The following is a 20,828-nucleotide window of genomic DNA, read 5'->3' on the forward strand; positions in this document are numbered from 1 at the left end:
GGAAGGGCTTAGGCATTATACTGGCCAAAAAGCTTTTGAGAGAGTTATAAAGAGTATTCCCCGCAAGATAGTTTAGAGGTAGTGGTGTGGGGTGGAGGCAGGAAAGCAAGGGGAGAAGAAAGTTAAGTAGGGTGGTGAGGAGGAAAGAGAAAGTAGGGGGAAGAGGGATATGCAGGAAAGAAGAAAGGTAAAGGGAAAGAAAAGGGTAGAAAGGACTTGTCAGTTGCTCTTATTGGGAGAACACAGGACAGTTTCTGCTGTTAGAAAACACTCCAGATTTGAATTTCCTTACTGTTCATTCAAAGGCTTTAAAGGTTTTTACATCACAGGTTTACAGATTATCTGCTTTTTAAATTAACATTTCTAAAAATTTCAATATATGTTTCTAATTAATCTTTCTTCAAGGTTCACTCAAAATCTTATCAGAGTTAGTCGTGTACAGTACTTGCTAGTCCTTTTTCAAGCAGTTTAATTTTCCAAGGATCCTATAAAAATTAAACCCAAGAATGGTTTCACTTCATATTTTTATAGTAAAGTAAATCAAACAGCTAATACAACTGCTTTTATGGAAATCTACAAATAAAAACAAACCTGAATCCATGGTGACCGACTTTGGAGGTTTAACAGGGTAAAACACAAAGGGAAACACAGCACCATGTATCTGATTTTGGATCTAAGAAAATAAAAACGTCAGTATATTAATATGTCAATTATACAACCTGACCAGAATAACAGGATTTAAAAAATAAAAAGAATCAAAAAGTCTACCTAGCGCTGGCCAAGCGCGGTGGCTCATGCCTGTAATTCCAGCACTTCAGGAGGCCGAGGCGGGTGGATCATCTGGGGTCAGGAGTTTGAGACCAGCCTGGCCCACATGGTGAAACCCCATCTCTACTAAAAATAGAAAAATTAGGCAGCCATGGTGGCGCACACCTGTAATCCCAGCTACTCAGGAGGCTGAGGCAGGAGAACTGCTTGAACCTGGCAGGCAGAGTTTGCAGTGAGCTGAGATTCTGTCACTGCACTCTAGCCTGGGCGACAGTGGGAGACTGTCTCAAAAAAAAAAAAAAAAAAAAAGTCTAGCACAACACTGAAAGTGAATGCTAGATAAAGCAGACTGTAGGAATAGATCTGGTTTCTCACTGTGTTCCTTTAGAATACAATTTTGCCTATGTTTCCAGAAAGACTTGCCTGTATTCTGTAGATTTGAATTCTAAATGATGATTGATGTGCAGATGTGTTATATTCCACTTTTAACTGCTGGAAGATAATTTCTTCGTAGAGCTATTACACGTGGCTGCAGAATTTTCATGTTATGACCAGTAGGTGTTAAGCGAACCTGAAAAATATGTCCCCCCAAGTGAAAACATTAATTTATCTATAAACGACTACAATTAGAAATTCATACCAAAACCTTTTTAAAACAGTAAGCTAAATCTTTGTATTGGTTTAGGTTTAGATCTTAATAATCCATGTCCATAAAATTCACATATTCATATAATTCTTACAATGGTTCGCTGTATCACTTCTTACATAAATGTACTAAAATTTACCACAATAAAAATGAATAAAGGAAAAATAAAATAAAGGAAGTACATCGAAAAAACAAAACATTTTTAAGTTTCCTGCTAACCCAAAGAGCAGACCACTAGCATCTAGCATCTTAAAAGAAAGTCTTCTTTTCTTTTTTTTTTTTTGAGACAGAGTCTTGCTCTGTCACCCAGGCTGGAGTGCAGTGGGGCCATCTTGGTTCACTGCAACCTCCGCCTCCCGGGTTCAAGGGATTCTCATGCCTCAGCCTCCTGAGTAGCTGGGATTACAGGTGCCTGCCACCACGCCTGGCTAATTTTTGTATTTTTAGTAGAGACAGGGTTTGCCATGTTGGCAAGGCTGGTCTTGAACTCCTGACCTCAAGTAATCTGCCTTCCTTGGTCTCCCAAAATGCTGGGATTACAGGTGTGAGCCACTGCACCCAGCCTGATTTCTTAATATAGATAACCACCTCTTTAAAACATTTTATACAAGGTATGTTATGACACGATTGATTATTTTGTTTTATAAGGAAGCCAAACTTTCCTTACATTTCACTAGTGATTGACCGAACTACAACAGATACAAAATTAAAATTTCACATCAGTACTTAAAAATATTACCGGAATGTTAGTGTCCAACTCAATAACCTTATCTTCTGAAGGTGAAGATTCAGTATATTCCTTAAATTCTCTCTCTAACTTCTCAGTGTGCTTTACACTCATTGGCTTCCATCTTGCCTTCTTCTTGGGCTTTGTCTCCCAAACCACATCAGAACTTATATAAGAAAGCAAAGATCATAATATTTAATACTAACTTATTAACATATTTAACTGGTGTATTACATGAATTATAATACCTTCAGCAAAATTTTACAATAGCCTCAGTCACAAGTGAGCACGTTACAAATTTAAAAACATGAATTCATTCAACTACCTATTAAGCTACTACTCAGGCACTATTCTAGGGGATAGGGCTGTCCGTATCAGTGAACATCTCTGTCATTCTGGAGCTTCATTTTAGTTGGGGAATGAAAATGAATAGTAAACAAAATAAATTAGTAAAATTTAATATGTAGGAGATGAAAATGCTTTTGAAAGAAGAAAATGTAGACAGGGCAAGGGGGATCTGGAGAACTGGAATATGTAAAGTGGTGGGGTCTGCAATATTACAACAGAGTGGCCAACGGGGGACTCACTGAGAAAGTGAGATTTTGGCCACCTTAAAAGAGCTGAGAGAATTATCCAGCAGACAAAAGGAGGAAAACATTTCAGGTAGAGAGGCCTGCTAAAGCAAAGAACCTTAAGCAGGAGGCACACTTGCAGTATATGAAGAAGAGCAAGGAGGCTGGCATGTCAGGAACGCATTAGGAATAGAAAATAAAGTAAGACTTACAGTGGGGAAGCAAATAATGTAAGGCCTTGTAGACCACTGTAAAGACTCTAGGTTTTATTCTGAGTGATATGAGATACCACTGATCGGTTATAAGACAACTAGCAACATAATCTGACTTACATTTTGCTAAGAATATAGTATGTGTTGAAGTGGATGGAAAAAAAAAGAGTGGAGTCAAGACTAGAAGAGGGAAAACTTGTTAGTTTACTACAGTAAACCAGATGAAAAATGGTGATGGCCCTGATGAGGCTACTGACAGTGAGATATTAGAAAAGTGGTCAGATCTATGTGCCCTTTGAAGGTAGAACTAGCACAGAACTTCTTGATGAATTAGGTCTGGGGTGCAAGATAAAGAGAGGAATCAAAGACAATTTCAATATTTTGGGGCTGCATAACTAGAAGGAACTATTTTTGATTAACTCTGATTGGAAAGCAGGTTTTGGTAGAAGGAGAAAATAAAAAGTTTGGTATATACATATGAAGTTTAAGAAGCCTCTTAGATATCTGAACAGAAATTTTGCATGCACAGTTGGATATACGAAGTCTCAAGGTCAGATGACAGGTGACAGAAGACATACATAAGAGAGATATTCTGGGCAGTATTTGAAATCATAAAACTGAAATCCACAGACCAGGTCAAAGAGCCTCAAGGCATTTGGCCAATGTAAGCAATTCAGGGAAGACAAGGAACCAATAAATGAGACTGGATAGGAAGAAAAACCAAGACAGTGAGGTATTCTGGAAGTCAAGTGAAAGACACTACATCAAGGAGGGATCTGTGTTAAATGTTATGAAGTAAAGACCGATAATTCTACACTGGATATGGCATTATGGAGGTCACTGATAATGCTGACAAAACCAGTTTCATGGTGTTTTGAAAGCAAAACTCTGTTTGGAATGGTTAAAGAGAAAATGGATGAAAAAGAATTGGAGAACACAGGATATGTTAAGTTCCTTTGAAACAGACAGTACATTTGAGGAGTTTAGTTATAAATGCAAACAAAGAAATGAGCAACAGGTAGCAAGGAAAGTAGGTTCAAGAGAATTTTTTATGTTGAGAGAAGTAACACTGAAACAATTCAGTAGAGAGCCAAAAGCTGTTGACTTAGGAGAGATGAAGAAAAGGCCTGCTGGAACAATGTCCTCAAGTAGGTAGGAGGAAATGAAGTACAGTGCAAAAGTAGAGAAAAATCTGTTTAAACAGGAGCACATATATCTACTGCAAACTGTTGGGAGTATGTCAGTACAGTAAGTAGTATGCAAATGCCAGTAGATAGGAAGCTGTGATACTTGGGGGTGAGATGGGTCTCTGGAAGTTTGCTTTTGACTGCTTCAATTTTTTCAGTGAAGTGGGATGCAAGGTAGTAAGCTGAGAGAATGGGGGTTTGAGGGGAGACAAAGTATAAAATAGTTATTTAGGATACAGAGTGTGAAATGGAAGAAATCTAGTTGTACTGAAATTAAAATGCTGAAAGGCCTACAGACTTTATTCTGTTTAAATATTTAAGTTGTTTAATTTTATTTAAGCATTCTATCTGTTTATTCCCTATAGAACTTATATTCATTTAATAAAGGTAGAGACCACGTATTATTCATCTTTGCATTAACATCACTTAGCTCAGAAGATAACACATAATAGGTCTAAAGGTCTTAAAAATCTATGGTGTATTTTATCTATTTAAATAGTAAAAACATTTTTTGAGAATAAAAATCCTTAAGAAAATAGATTTTAATATTCCTTTTAAGATGGCATTGATTTGATTCAATAAGAGGTCAGGGGCACATATAGATTAATGTACACAAATAACTAAATTTACATCAGTATCATATACCTTTATATATATTCAAGAATTTAACTCAAGTAAAGGATTCAAATTACATTATCCTGGTTATATAGAAGAAATATTCTCACATTAAGCACTAATATATGTAAATTAATTTGAACTTAACTGTTTATGAATAGGAATAATAAGGACATAAGGGAGAGACAAAAGATTTAATGGTGATGTCTTATATGAGAAATGATAAATACAGTGATCACCTTATTAGATCTTATTAGATCTTAAAGTGCCAAGGTCAAATTAGAAAGTGATCGTCTTTATGTTAATCCTCCAACAGCTACAGCATATGTACTCTGAACTGTGCTAGATGGTAATGGAAAATGAACTAAGCATTTTGTATGATATGCAAAACATACTTTTGGTAAGTTGAATAAATATAACTTTTTAGATAAGTGGAAGGATTAACATAATAAGGAGTTTATAAATTTGATTTCTGCCATATTTTTATTTCAAAAGGCAAAACATTCCCTCAAGCACAGTCAAAATTAGCATTACCACAGTGTCAATGAATAGTCAAAGCACAAAATTGAAACTAAATCATTTTAGATTTTACAACAACAATTTCTTAACAATTAGAAACTGATAATTTAAATGTATCCAAAATTTAATGCATCTAACCTTGTGATGCCTATATAGGCTACTTCTTGCTTCGTGTAATTGTTGACAAGAGAAATTCCAACATCTTGTAATGCCACTGCAATTTCTTGCTCTGCTAACTCTGCTTTCTCACTTTCATATGTTACTTTAAATACCTTTGGATCTTCAGTGAATAAAATAATGCGTTGTAAACCTTCAAAGAATGAAACTAAATAAATTGTCTTTTCCCCAAATCTATAGGCATCATCATATCCTAGAACAAAACCACCAAAAAACAAAAACAAAAATAAAAAATTAGAATTTGGTCCCAAAGAACATGAAATTTAGATTTTACATTTATAAAATGAGACTATTAATGGCACCTACTTCATGGGGTTAGTGGCAACTAAATGAATTAATATTTGTAGAATACTTGCAAATTTACATTACTGAAATCATCTGATGTTATCTGATATAAAGTTATTACTCATAAAGACAGGCCAGTTGTTTATTTTTTAAATTTAAACATCTTAATAAAATTGAATCTTCCCGTGTAGGCTAATCAGTAACACAAAGTATTTTTTTCTGCTTTATTCTAAGACTACAGCAATTCTAAGACTAAGAATACAGATACGTATTAAAGTTGTTTCAGTCTGAAATTCACATTTCCTTTCATAGCTGAATCAAACAGGATAAAAAATATCTTATATCTCAATTGCATGTTCTACAAAGCATGTATATTCATCATGAGGCTATTTCTGCAGGAATCTCACATAAATGTGCTGATATCAGGGTTTTGAGGGTCGATGACACGATAAACATAGCAAATTGTCATAATTAATATTCAGCCATTAATTTCTAGTTAATATTCTGATTTTCAGAAAATTTTACTATATAGCATACATTCACGTTACAATATACAGAAATTAAAAACTGTGAGTTGTTACCATAAAATAATTATCTAGGGATACTTACGTTACTTATAATACTTTCTAAGTATATATATGTATATCACTAAAACCACACTGAGAATCAAGAAAACTAACTTATTTCACTGGTCTTTCTAGTATTTTACAGTGAATGTCTGATTTATCTTTATAAGCTTCAAACTATCACTATGATATAAATATGCAAAGTACTAATCAATAGATGAAATGAATAAGATTATTTTTATATCAAAGTACAATTTTTTTTCCTGAATAAATCTAATAGTCATGAATTTTTAAAACTTAAAGTTAGGCCACTTATAGGCAATCCTCTTAAATACAATGTAAACAATACCCACACCAGACTCCTCAACAGCAGCACTGAAAGACAATGAGAAAATACCATCTACTGATAGGCAGGAAGAAAAAATCACTAGCGGTAAGAGAAAAAAAAAAAATCAGGAGTCAAATTAAGATGAATTCTGAAGGACAAAAAACTTTAAAAAATGTTCTGGAAGTATTCAAAATGTTACTGGAAAATAGATGCACATAACTTGATCATCATAGCTTGCCACCCAGAAATAAATTTGTTTTAGTTCACTCAGTGGATCCTTAAATGTTCCTTCTAGAAGCTAAATCTACCTAGTATGATTGTCAAGGCAGAGAACATATTTGTTTTTCAGGTGAATGCTGAAAGCACTTCTCTAAATACAAATTTACTCTTTATAACACAGTAGAAACAAATGATGTAAACAAAATAAGACTACTTTTGGTTTTAAACATTTTTGGTTAAGTCAATACTTAAATACTATTTTCAAGATTTTTGGCAGCTTTTTAGAAGCGTGGCCACAAACAGTCCTTAAAACTAGGAAGGCTGAAAATCAAATACCATTTTTTTTTTTTTTTTCTGAGACGAAGTCTCGCTCTGTCACCAGGCTGGAGTGCAGTGGCGTGACCCTGGCTCACTGCAACCTCCGCCTCCAGGGTTCAACTGATTCTTCTGCCTCACCCTCCTTAGTAGTTGGGACTACAGGCACCTGCCACCATGCCCGGCTAATTTTTGTATTTTTAGTAGAGACGGGGTTTTACCATGTTGGCCAGGCTGGTCACAAACTCCTGACCTGGTGATCTGCTTGCCTTGGCCTCCCAAAGTTAATTTTTGTATTTTTAGGAGAGACAGGGTTTCACCGTATTGGCCAGGCTGATCTCGAACTCATGGCTCACCTCGGCCTCCCCAAAGTGCTGGGATTACAGGCGTGAGCCACCACGCCCGGCCCAAATACCTTTTTTAAAAAAGGTTGCTGGGAACACCATAATAACCCAATACTTACATCCTTTTGTGTTACTTCACCATGGCTTTTTCTACATCTCCACTTCAGCCTTCTAGAGCCCACCGGATCAGCCCATGTATAAAACACTGCTTTTCCAGGAGGGAGGGAATCTTCTATCTCACTGAGAGAACTGACATAAGTAGCAAAAACACGCATTAAATTAAATGCAAGTACATTAATAGATTTTAAAAAACCTAAAATAATACTTCATTAATTCTTAGTTCACTAATTGAGATCTGTGATAATTTTGATTAAAACAAGGCTGAAATTTTTACCTTATACAATTAAAAAAGGGTTCACTAATGAATATTTCTCATTATTTTCCCACTTAGAAAATACATGTTCTACTTAGGAAATAAAGGTCTTCAAGTCTTTAAAACTGTTTTGTCGATTTTTTAATACCAATTAGTTATGGAAGATTATTTCCAACTACTTTACCCTATTTATACCAATTCTAAGAGAATTTAATTGGTAACTCTTTCCTAAGTATTGGTCTTACTAGAGCAAAAACAAAGTAACTAAATTAGTCTTTAAAATCACAAAACATGAAATATACATCTAAGAAATTCAACTGACTCACAAAAAGATGCTCAGAAAGAAAAAAAATTACAAAAGTTATACACCAAACAAGTAATAAAATACAGCTCTTCTGAGCAGAAGGAATTAACTCTGCAGATTAAAAGACTTCACTGAGCCAGGCGTGGTGGCTCATGCCTGTAATCCCACCATTTTGGGAGGCTGAGGCGGGTAGATCACAAGGTCAGGAGATCGAGACCATCCTGGCTAACATGGTGAAACCCCGTCTCTACTAAAAATAGAAAAAATTAGCCGGCTGTGGTGGCAGGCATCTGTAGTCCCAGATACTCGGGAGGCTGAGGCAGAAGAATGGCGTGAAACCAGAAGGCAGAGCTTGCAGTGAGCCGAGATGGTGCCACTGCACTCCAGCCTGGGCAACGAAGCAAGACTCCGTTTCAGAAAAAAAAAAAAAAGACTTCACTGGGTATCAGACATGAGTGAAAACAGTATCATTCTAGACATATATTTGTAAGAAAATAGGAGGAAAAAAAAACCCTAACACATATCTAAGAAAATCAGTCACTCGCAAGAAAATAAAAAGCTACTCTCACAGTTCAATGATGTTTAATGTCAAAAAACAATGGCACACTATCTACACAATTTTGAGAAAAATGTTATAACTTAAAATTTTACGTCAAATTGTCATAAATTTGTAAGAATAAGACATTTCAAACAAGCAATAGCATAATACTACCCACAAATCTTTACTAAAAAAAAAAAAAACTCAAGACTTTTTCCAACCAAGCTAGAGACAAACTCAAAACAACATCTTAACAACTAGGATATAGAAATATTGAAGAACCCATAGTGAACAACTAATCCAGTTTGTCTTTTTTGGTTAAAACATTAAAATCAATGCAAATACCAAAAGGGCCTTGAATCAAATAATACATATTTTGAAAAGCTAACTATTTTATATCAATCTAGTTGAAAAAAAATCCCAAATTATATTCACAAGAAAGTAAGAATTTGGAAAGAGGTTGAAGAAAAGGTAAAAAAGCATTACAATTTTTTATGGCTAAGCTAGCAGATACTGTTTCAATCTTAAAATTGATTTTAAATGTATCAAAACCTTCAATAACAAAAAAGGAATTATCCATAACTGAAACAGAATATGTATTTTCAAAAAAATCATTAGAAGAAAATATACTACAAAAAACATGGTAAAGAATTATAAATTAGCTTTTACAATGATTACAAATGGGTTGAAGATCATTACTAGAAGATAAACTGGGCTGGGCACGGTGGCTCATGCCTGTAATCCCAGCACTTTGGGAGGTCGCGGCAGGTGGATCACCTGAGGTCAGGTGTTCGAGACCAGCCAGCCAACACGGCGAAACCCTGTCTCTACTATAAATACGAAAATTAGCTGGGCACAGTGGTGCACACCTGTAATCCCAGCTACTTAGGAGGCTGAGGCGGTAGAATTGCTCAAACCTGGGAGGCAGAGGTTTCAGTGAGCTGAGATCGCACCTCTGCACTCCAGACTGGGTGAAAGGGCAAAATTCCATCTCAGAAAACAAACAAACAAAAAAAGAAGATAAGCTGATTCTAAAATTATAAAAGTTGAAATAAGAATTCTGAACAATTAAGTATTATTTAACTGTAGAGCATCTAAATGATGGAATATCATGCATTCAGTAAAAATCGTGCTTTGCAGGGACACAAGGAAGGGTACAGCAGACATCGGGAGCCTACTTGAGGGTGGAGAGTAAAAGGAGGGTGAGAATCGAAAAACTACCTATTGGGTACCATGCTTATTACCTGGGTAACGAAACAATCTGTATACCAAAACCCCGTGACATGCAATTTACCCATGTAACAAACCTGCACATATATCCCCTGAACCTATAATAAAAGTTAGAAAGAAAAAAATATTGTGCTTTGAAACAAATTTATATGCTCACAATAGCTGCCAAATATGAGAGATACATAAGGAAGGAAGAAAGGGAGGGAGGGAGAGAACAAAGGAGGAAGGAAAGGAAAGGAAAAGCAATGAACCAAAATGTTGACAGTATTAGGATTTCAGGGATTATGGTCCTCCTTCACATTTTCTTCTATAGCATTTTTAAAAATAGTAATTTAACAACTATTACTTTTATATGCAGGAAATAATATCTATATTTTTTAAAAAACCAAGAGAAGGAAATGTGGAGGAGAAAACAAAATCATAGTCTTCATTTTTCCATGAAAAAAAAATCAAATGTAAATGTGTTGATTAGCAAATAAATTTGGTTTAAAAATATTTAAAACTGCTTTTAATTCACACAAATTTTAATCTGTTTAATTCACTGCAGAGTATTCCTTATGCAAAAAAGTACTGGGCTATCTGGGACAGGCCATGAAAATTCCAAGAAAAGGGAAACTAACCATAGTTTAGTAGACTATTAACTACCTGTGCATACACATCTCAAACTCACAAGAAAATAACACAATGTGATGAATGCTGTAATCTACATATGTAAAGGTGCTATCAAAAACTGGGGTACTTAGATTAAGGTGGCAAGGGAAGGGATCACATAGAATGGCATGTTTCTTTTCTTTTCTTTTCTTTTTAAGTTCCAGAATACGTGTGCAGAACTTGCAGGCTTGTTACATAGGTAAATGTATTCCATGGCGGTTTGCTGCACCTATCAACCCATCACCTAGGTATTAAGCCCCACTCGCATTAGCTGTTTATCCTGATGCTCTCCCTCCTGCCGTGACCCCAACAGGCCCCAGTGTGTGTTGTTCCCCTCCCTGTGTCCATGTGTTCTCATTGTTCAGCTCCCACTTATAAGTGGGAATGGTTTTCTGTTCTTGTTGCTGAGGATAATGGCTTCTAGCTCCACCCATATCCCTGCAAAGGAATAATCTCGTTCCTTTTTATGGCTGCATAGTATCCATGGTGTATATGTACAACATTTTCCTTATCCAGTCTATCAGTGATGGGCATTTGGGTTGATTCTATGTCTTTGCTATTGTGAATAGTGCTGCCAAGGAATATGTGCGTGCATCTATCTTTATAAGAGAATGATTTCTATTCCTTTGAGTACATACCCAGTAATGGGACTGACTGCTGCGTCAAATGGTATTTCGGATTCTAGGTCTTTGAGGAATCACCACACTGTCGTCCACAATGGTTGAACTAATTTACATTTCCAGCAACAGTGTAAAAGCGTTCCTATTTCTCCACAGCCTTGCCATCATCTGTTGTTTCTTGACTTTTAAATAATTACCGAATAGCATTTTTCTAGCTGAAAGAAACACCTATTCAGGTAAAAACCCACGGAAAGACCTAGAGCATTCAGGAAACAAAAACTTCACTTTGTATAGGGTAAGATTTAGGCCACAGAAAGACAAATGTTTAGAAAGGCAGCTTAGAAGTATATTTTTAAAGAAATGGGTAAAAAAAGAAAAACTTGAAAGAGAGATATGATTATATTTCTTATTTTAAAAAATTCATTCTAGTAGAAAGTGGGAGATTTACTAGAGATAAGACTAGATATATATAGATAGATCAAAAATCTACTCAAATATAGCTGGGCATGGTGGCACATGCCTGTAAACCCAGCTACTTGGGAGGCTGAGGCAGGAAAATCAGTTGAGCCAGAAGGTGGAGGTTCCAGTGAGCCTGGATCACACCATTGCACTCCAGCCTGGGCAATAGACTGAGACAGTGTCTCAAAACAAAACAAAACACAAAAATCTACTCAAATAAAACAAAACAAAACAATACACAAAAAATCTACTCAAATAGATAAGAAATGGAGGGTTACTGAACTAGGATAATGACAGCGGAGATTACATAAGAAGGGAATATTTATTTAAAAGTTAAAAGTTTAACAAACAAATGGAAACACATCTCATGCTCATGGAGGGGCAGACTCAATATTGTGAAAATGACCATACTGCCATAAGCAATTTACAGATTCAATGCAATTCCCATCAAAATACCATCATCATTCTTCACAGAACTAGAAAAAAAAATCCTAAAATTCATATGGAACCATAAAAGGAGCCCTCATAGCCAAAGCAGTACTAAGCAAAGGACAAACCTGGGGGCATCACATTATACGACTTCAAAGTATACTACAATGCCTGTAGTCACCAAAACAGCATGGTACTGCTATAAAAACAAGCATGTAGACCAATGGAACAGAATAGAGAAATCAGAAATAAAGTTAAATACTTAGAGCCAATTATCTTCAACAAAACAAACAAAAACACAAAGTAGGGAAAGGACACCCTATTATAGTGAAGGGACTAGATGTGAAGGGACCACTCTGGTCAGGGCCTAAGATAGAGTTGACTTAATAGTTTGCAGACAAGGCTGGTTCTTCATTCTTGTTCTTTTAGTTCTTTTGTTTCCAGATTCTTTTGTCCAGTCTTCTTTCTGGTACCTTGACTATCTCCTACTCTGGGAGATCGTCAAGTGCTAGGATCATGGGCAAGCCACATGTAGAAGAATAAAATTGGATTCTCATCTCTCACCTTATACAAAAATCAACTCAAGATGGATCAAAGACTTAAATGTAGGACCTGAAACCATAAAAATTCCAGAAGATAATTTTGAAAAAACTCTTCTAGACATTGGCTTGGGCAAAGAGTTCATGACCAAGAACCCAAAAGCAAATGAAACAAAATAAAAATAGATGGGACCTAATTAAACTAAATACCTTCTGCACAGCAAAAAAAAAATAATCAGCAGAGTAAAGAGACAACCCACAGAATGGGAGAATATCTGCAAACTATGCATCTGACAAAGGACTAATATCCAGAATCTATAAGGATCTCAAACAAATCAGCAAGAAAAAAAAAAAAAAAAAAAAAAACACACAATAATCCCATCAAAAAGTGGGCTAAGGTCATGAACACACAATTCTCAAAAGAAGATACACAAATGGCCAACAAACATACATAAAAAAGCTCAGCATCACTAACAATGAGGGAAATGCAAACTAAAACCACAATGAGATACCACCTTACTCCTGCAAGAATGATCATAATTAAAAAAAAAAATAGATGTTGATATGGATGTGGTGAAAAGGGAACACTTTCACACTGCTGGTGGGAAGGTAAACTAGCACAACCACTATGAAAAACAGTATGGAGATTCCTTAAAGAACTAAAAGTAGAACTACCATTTGATCCAGCAATCCCAGTACTGGGTATCCACTCAAAGGAAAAGAAGTCATTATACTAAAAAGACACTTGCACACACATGGTTAGAAATAATTTATCATTTTTATAACATGGATAATTAAGAAAACAGGCATTCCTCTTTCTTAACATCTTACATAGATGAGAGAATGCTACCCAAAACGACTTTTAGGTACTTGCTAGTCCAGCCCTGTGGTCTTTACGCAATGTCTGTTTGATTTTAATCAATGATAAGAAGTTGTACAGTTAGCAGTGGAAGGAAAGTGTAAGTGCAATGATAAATATGTGCTTGTTGAAAAGTAACAGGTGAAAATAAAGAAAGAAAGCAAACAAACTAAATTCAAGACAACCTGGAACTACTAAGTAGAGGATCAGAAACTTGCATAAGCTGTAGTAGCACTAAGAAGACTATGGTATCACAGCAAATTAAAATCAATGATGTTTAAGAGTAGTCCTAAACCATGAAGATTCAATTATAGCCTTTAAGGAAGCAGTCCTTTCCCCCAGACACCTCAACAAGAAGGTACCTACGTTTGAAAAAAAAAAATCTGAAATTTTACATATTTACACTATATTAAATAGACAAAATTCAGACTCACAACAAACTCTGACAGTCCTCATCAGAGTCAACAATGAACAAGCTTTTGCCACACTTGCTTCACCTCTTCCATTTTTCTTTCTTTGAAGCATTTCAAAATAAATTGTAGATATCAAGTCAGTTCTACCCCTACATACTTCAAATACATTTTGTAGTGGAACATCATTTTATATAGCTACAATGCTATTATCAGTGTTTATATTCTTAAGAAATGATCATAAAAACCATGCCTCATCATCTAGACTTACACCATCAAGAGTTACTGTATTTGTGATAATCTTACCTTTGATTGTATTGAACAAGTTCATTCTTTGTGTGATTTATTAAGAGGAATGTAGCTGCTCCATCATGATAATCTAAAAATGTAATAACTGTAGAATGCTCGGCCAAATTCACTTCTGCTATAATACCTCCAAGCTAGAAGAAAGAAAAAGAAAACATTTTTAATATAATCATTTTCCCAAGAATATTAACTAATAACATTTAAGAATAGACTACTCATAATTTGATAATTAATTTTTGGGATGATTGAGAAAACAATTCAGAATTTTGCATTGCATTTCTGGAAATCTATAATCTCAATCACTGTATTACAGACAGATGACATTCCAGATGTGGTATATTCTAGTATTCCAGGCATTCCAACTAACTTTTTATATAACAATTAAATTATCTTAGATCTCTGTTTCCTTTTACAAAAAGAAATGTTTGTTCATTTTTGGGGAAAGAGGAAAAATCAACAGAAGTAATTATTTGATACAAAAAATAAATAAAATACCAGTCAGTATATTTTAGCTTTTCTAATGACATATGCCAAACACACACACACACACACACACACACAAAACCACTTACCTCGTTATCCAGACGCAATAGAATACAATTTTCTTGCTTGTTAAAATATATCCTTTTGGGAGGATCTTCACTCCCTTCAACTTGAATAAGAAGTTTACTAGAAGCATCCTCAGGCCAAAAGGGGATACACTAAAATATACATTATATATGTTTATAAAAATAAACAGATTTCACCATAAATACATAAATCATCTTAATACTCCCATCAGAGTATACTTGAACTTTAAAAAAATCTCTTTTAACACTGCTCTAGTTATTGGGTTGCTTAAACAGCTGTAAACTTTCAACTTGAAGATGGGTTGTCACTTGTCAGCACTATGCACTCAAGAAGCAGTGGATAGCAAATTGAAGAGCTATGGTAAGTGAACTGCTGGCGAGAAAAGAGACTTTAATGTGGTCATGATCTTACAGAGAAGGGTTGAAAAATCAGCAAGAAACCTGAGCTGAGAACTGGGACACAGATCAGGTTTAAAACAAGTGTACATTCAGTCACTAAACATCAAAATCAGGTATGAACATTGGAAATTAGGCAGAAGTCAAAGTACACAAAAATGGTAAGTCAGAACATGTATTAAATCTAGCATCTGGTTGTCAAATAAGGGTAAAAAAGTAAAAGTAGTATTCAAAAGTTCAGAGTAGGAAGGAAGTTCAGAATTTTATGAAATAACTTCAACATGAGTGATCTGGAAACCAAACTAAAAGAAGAGGAGATAGTCAAGGTACCAGAAAGAAGACTGGACAAAAGAATCTAGAAACAGAGCTAAAAGAACAAGAATGAAGAACAGACTTGTCTGTAAGCTATTAAGTCAACTCCTGACGAGACTGATCCTTTCATATAGTTCAATGAGACTGCTCATGTGTGATACCTGATCATCATTACATGACTTGAGGACAATGTAGCAGAACCTGGTTGTTATAGTTAAGTATCTTAGCTTGTTAAAGACAGTTGTATTCAACCATAAAAAGGAATTAATGGAACAAGATATGAGACATGCTTAGGAATATAACCTGACTTTGTGCACAGCCAGGGCACTGCAGTCTTAAGGATTCAAGCAACCCTGTCCCAAAGTTTTTACCTATGTCTGCATTCCTAGCCCAGCCACTTCATTTGGAGGCTCTTTATGAGAGCTTTGCGGCAGAGGCCTTCCTTGGGAGCTCCTGCAGGACCTCTTTATCAGGGAGACAGGAAGAGCCTGAGCTGAGAACTGGGACACAGATGATCAGTTTAAAACAAGAGTATGGTCACTTCACAAAAAGTGAAGACACTTTTTGTCTACTCTCAGTGCTCATTCCTAGCTCCTCCCCTTTGTCCTACTCCATCCCCCAGGTCCATAAAACTGCCGGACACTGTTCAAGGTTTCATAGACAGTTAGACAAGCCCCATGTCTTGTGCTGATCCACTTGACCCTTGTCCAGTGCCATTCCAGAAAAGGAGGTAATTGTGCTTTCTCTGATTTAGCCTCCTGCTTACACAGGTTGAGTATCCCCTGTTCGAGATGCTTGGTACCAGAAGTGTTTCAGATTCTGGACTTCTTTTGGATTTTGGAATATTTGCATATATATATATAATGAGATATCTTGGGGATGGTACCTAAGTCTAAACATGAAATTCATTTATGTTTCACATTCACCTTATACACATAGCCCAAAAGTAATTTTATACTATATTTAAATAATTTTATGCATGAAACAAAGTTTGTACATATTGTACCATCAGAAAGAGAATGTGTCACTATCTTAACCACTCATGTTGACAATCTGTGGCTGTGTGGCATCACCATCATTCCTGACTCTCAATTTGTGTTACCAATAAACAACCATTTTCTTACACTTATTTACACATAAAGTACTTAACAGTTAAAAAAAAAATGACAGTTAAAGTGAAAAAAATAAAGTGTCAGGTGTAGAATTTTTCACTTGTGGCATCATGTTGGCACTTGAAAAGTTCTGGATTTTGGAATATTTCGAATTTTGGAGCATTTTTGATTTCATATTTTCAGATTAAGGATGCTCAATCTTTACTATCACAGTAAGTGATTAAAGGTTTGACTGTTACTTTCATTGTGGCTTGTCTTAATCAGCTACTCCAACACCTGGCAGCTCAGCTCTCTCCTCCTCAGCTGAGCTCTTGACAATTGCTAACTTTCTCATTTCCTCGAAGTCATTGTTCAAATGTGACTCCAATGAGTCACCTTACGTAAAATTAGAGACCACCCCTGGCTCTCGAACTCTTAATATCCCTTATCCTACATTAGACTTTCCCACATTAGACTTGTCACTTTGAAACATACTATATACTAATTGATTATGGTATTATTAATGTTTCACCCCTTATACCCACTGAAATGTAAACTACACAAAGATGGGAACTTGTGCCTTTAAATAGTATATTGCAAGTCACATAAAAATAAACAATATTTGTTGAAAGAATGAATAGACTTGAAAAAAGATGAAATTTCTGGGAATAAGAACTATAATTATTCAAATACTCAGTTGAAGACTTACATAGTAGTTCTGATACAGCAAAAGTAAAAAAAAAATTGAAAGATGTATATATAGAACTTACCCAGAATGAAGCAAAGAGAGTTGGAAAATATAAAAGAGCTATGAAGAGACATGGAAGATAGAGTATGAACGTCCAACATGTCTGATTTAAAGGCTTAGATGGGAAAAATGGAAGAACGGAGGAGAGGCAATATTTAAAGAGACAGTAGTAGCAAATTTTATAGAAAGCATGAAATACTTTAATCCACAGATCTAGGAGTAAAGCACCTCAAGCAGGGTAAATCTATCTATCTGTCTGTCTGTCTGTCTGTCTGTCTGTCTATTTTCTCCTCTTCTCTTCTCTCTTTCTTTTGCAATTGCAAGATTTAATAGAATGAAAACGGAGCTCCCATAAAATGGGAGGGGACCCAAAGGGGGTTGCTGTTGCCCCATGGAACGCCTGGGTTTATATCCCAATCACTGTCCCTCTTGCTGTGCTCCAGCCAGAGAGATTTTTCTAGAGACACCGATGGTATTTACCTTCAAAACCAGCCCTAAAGGAAATGCTAAAGAATATACTTCAAGAATAATCCCAACAAGGATGGTTTTATATGCAAAAAGGAATAATGAATAGAAACAGCAAACACTTCTCTAATCCTAACTTTTAGAATAAAAGTTCTTCAGAAATAAAATATTCCATCAACCTCTGTCAGTCATTCAGAAAACTCTTATTCAAAGGTTTAATGATGGCACAGAATCAACATTTCTTCTAAGTTACTACTCTCCTCAAATAACTAGAGAAGAGTCTGGCTTAACCTACTCTCTGAAGGCATTCCTAATAGCTTCCTAGAGAGAATAAATAATTTCCGTCTCTTTGATGCATTTATACCTTATCTAGTCTTTGGCTGCTGTATTTAACCAAAGTGGTTAGTAATTGTTAAACATCTACCTCCCTTAACAAGCTGGGCATTCCTAGTTATCTAAATTATTAAAAATTGAACCTTGCCATCTATCTAGAGCCGGGCACAAATATTCAATGAAGATTCATGAAACTAAAACAAAACTGGAGTAAGTGGAGAGTTAAAACATTACATGGTGACTTTAGGTATCTAACATTAAGGAGAAAATAGAATCCAAGAGGTATATTTCTGAAATTCATCTACCCACCTGCTCCAAATCAAGAGAGAGCCATTTATCAGTTCCTTCTTCAGCCACTGATATACGGTATTTGCTTTTGTTTTTAATCATATAAAAAGGGGTAAATGTCACAATTCTAGTAATGTTAAAACTGCTCAGGTCTATAGTGACACCAACCTAAGAAAAACAAAATTAACAGCTCAAAAACTGTTATGTATCATAACATCCTTATAAAATTTAATTAAGTAGTTAATAGAAACATTTAAAATAAAAGTTTCTTGATAAGCACAGAATGAACTCACTTGATAGTCCATTTTCAGACCTTTACATTTAACAGCTCCATGACTACCAACAGTATCAATTGAAAACTGATCGGACAATTCACTATCAGTTACCATAAGTTGAACCTAGGAAAAAATATTCCAAATACATCACAATTTAGGTACCTTTAAAAATTCCTGCTTAAACTGATAAAAATTAGTTTTTAGCATAAACAAAATATTACACTGTTAATGCACTAAACCTTTATAATATTAAATTCTAATCTTTTTGGCCTCAAATATTTAACAAGTTATTTCTATCCAAGTTTCATAATATTTATTCCTCAGAATTTTAAAACTAAAAAGCGACAAGCAGATAAAGACAAGGGAAAAACAGAATAAACAATGCATACCTTATTGTTATTAAAAAAGTGATTTGGCTGAAAAGAAAAGAGAACTGGCTTTTTATAATTAGGTGGATGCTTTCGATGAATTCCATCTGCTTTGTACTGTAACATGCGACCAGTTTTGTTGACCATCCAATAAGGACTATGAAATGCCACAACTGTCTGACCAGTATTATAAGTCATATGGACAGCAATATCTAAATCAGTCTTTTCCATTTCTGTAACACAGGTAAAACTGACAAAACTAATGTCTTGCTGATTAGGCTTTATGTGATATTCACTTGTCCAATTGTGATTGAGATAGTCAAGTAATTTTAAATGTAGCCTGGCTTTATCCAACTGTACAGTACAAATCTGGGCTGAATGTCCTTCACTTAGAGTAAAAACCGAATTTTCAATTCCCTGTAATAAAAAAAAAAAATTTTAATGTTGCAGAATAATATGCCTCAAAATTCTATTTACTCCAAATGCTGCACAAAATGCTTTTGAAGCACCTATCAGAACAAGTCAGAAGACTTACATTCCAGCTCTAACTTTGTCAAATGTGTAAACCTCTACACAGGATTTAATCTGAGATTTGAGCTACTGTATTTGTAAAATGGTCTAAATGACTTACTTCAAAGGATAAACTGTGAAGATTAGATTAAATAACATAATGGGAAACTCCCCTGAAAATTATAAACATAAAACACTACAATTGGTAAAACAACAGCAAAAAGACAATCTTAACCACTAGTGATTTTTGTTCTGAAAACAACAAAACAATGTAAAATGTGGGCAAAAACTGATGGTAATCCAAAATAAGCAATCCCTACTACCTCCACAATCCCTCATCACCCACTTCCAATCACTGTTTATATTATTACATCGTATGTATCTCTCCAAGCTGTTCATTTCCCTCGACCCACCCTTCTATTATCTTAGTTCATGTCACTATATGATCTCTCAGTTTAAGAGTCTCCTAACTGCTCTTTTCCCCTCTAGTCCCTTCCCCATACCATGGCTCAATTGTCACCATGGCTCAATTGTCTTTCTAAAGACTGATCATATCCTTTGGAAACTGGCAGACAGAATGTGATCACTAAAAGCATCCAATTAAAAGTTCTATGAGAATAGAAACATAAATTGACAGTACATCTGAATATCTCACCAGTTTTTCCAGCATCTCTATCTTGTTCTCTTCCTATTATTATAACATAGGAATCTCTTCATCTCATGATTTTAAATTAATTAAAGCAAAAGTAAGGAGTTCCTGATTTTTTTACAAGTTAAATAATATTCCACAAAATAACAATGGTTGTGGTAGTGCTAGAGTGATAAATAAATGGCAACCCTTGTCTGTCAGGCACTGTACCAAATCCTTTACATATACAATCTGATTTGATTTCCCCCATGTCTTAACCAAGCAAATTTTATTATTATTCTCATTTTATAGACTACAACAAAAGATTTACAAAAGCAATAAAGCCTGCTTAAGAACATACAGCTAGCAAGTGCCAGAGTTAGGATGCAATTTCAAATCTGACAGCAAAGTACAAATTCTTAACCATTATGATAATTTGTTACTCAATATGGAAATGCACATTTAAAACCATAAATATGTAAACTTTTTCCTCCAAAAGAGACATGTATCAGAAAAGTGTAAACTGCTGGGTATAGTGGCTTGCGCCTGTAATTCCAGCACTTTGGGAGGCCAAAGCAGGAGGATCACTTGAGCCCAAGAGCTCAAGACAAGCCATAGTGAGTCCCTGTCTCTACAAAATTACAAAT

The 20,828-nt window shown here is 35.2% G+C and overlaps 1 protein-coding gene across 1 annotated transcript in view; it reads right to left on the minus strand.

Annotated features, from left to right (window-relative positions):
• Positions 1-20,828, minus strand: part of VPS13A (vacuolar protein sorting 13 homolog A) — a 257,283-nt gene that overhangs the window by 59,280 nt on the left and 177,175 nt on the right. Inside the window, 12 exon segments of the mRNA XM_030919695.1 lie at positions 592-673; positions 1,192-1,257; positions 1,259-1,339; positions 2,154-2,307; positions 5,385-5,595; positions 5,598-5,616; positions 7,600-7,729; positions 14,199-14,332; positions 14,771-14,899; positions 18,422-18,568; positions 18,694-18,798; positions 19,065-19,460. Of these exon segments, the coding sequence (XP_030775555.1) occupies positions 592-673; positions 1,192-1,257; positions 1,259-1,339; positions 2,154-2,307; positions 5,385-5,595; positions 5,598-5,616; positions 7,600-7,729; positions 14,199-14,332; positions 14,771-14,899; positions 18,422-18,568; positions 18,694-18,798; positions 19,065-19,460 (1,654 nt within the window).

This window comes from Rhinopithecus roxellana, chromosome 16, assembly GCF_007565055.1.
Source record: "Rhinopithecus roxellana isolate Shanxi Qingling chromosome 16, ASM756505v1, whole genome shotgun sequence".
NCBI classification, from domain to species: domain Eukaryota; kingdom Metazoa; phylum Chordata; class Mammalia; order Primates; family Cercopithecidae; genus Rhinopithecus; species Rhinopithecus roxellana.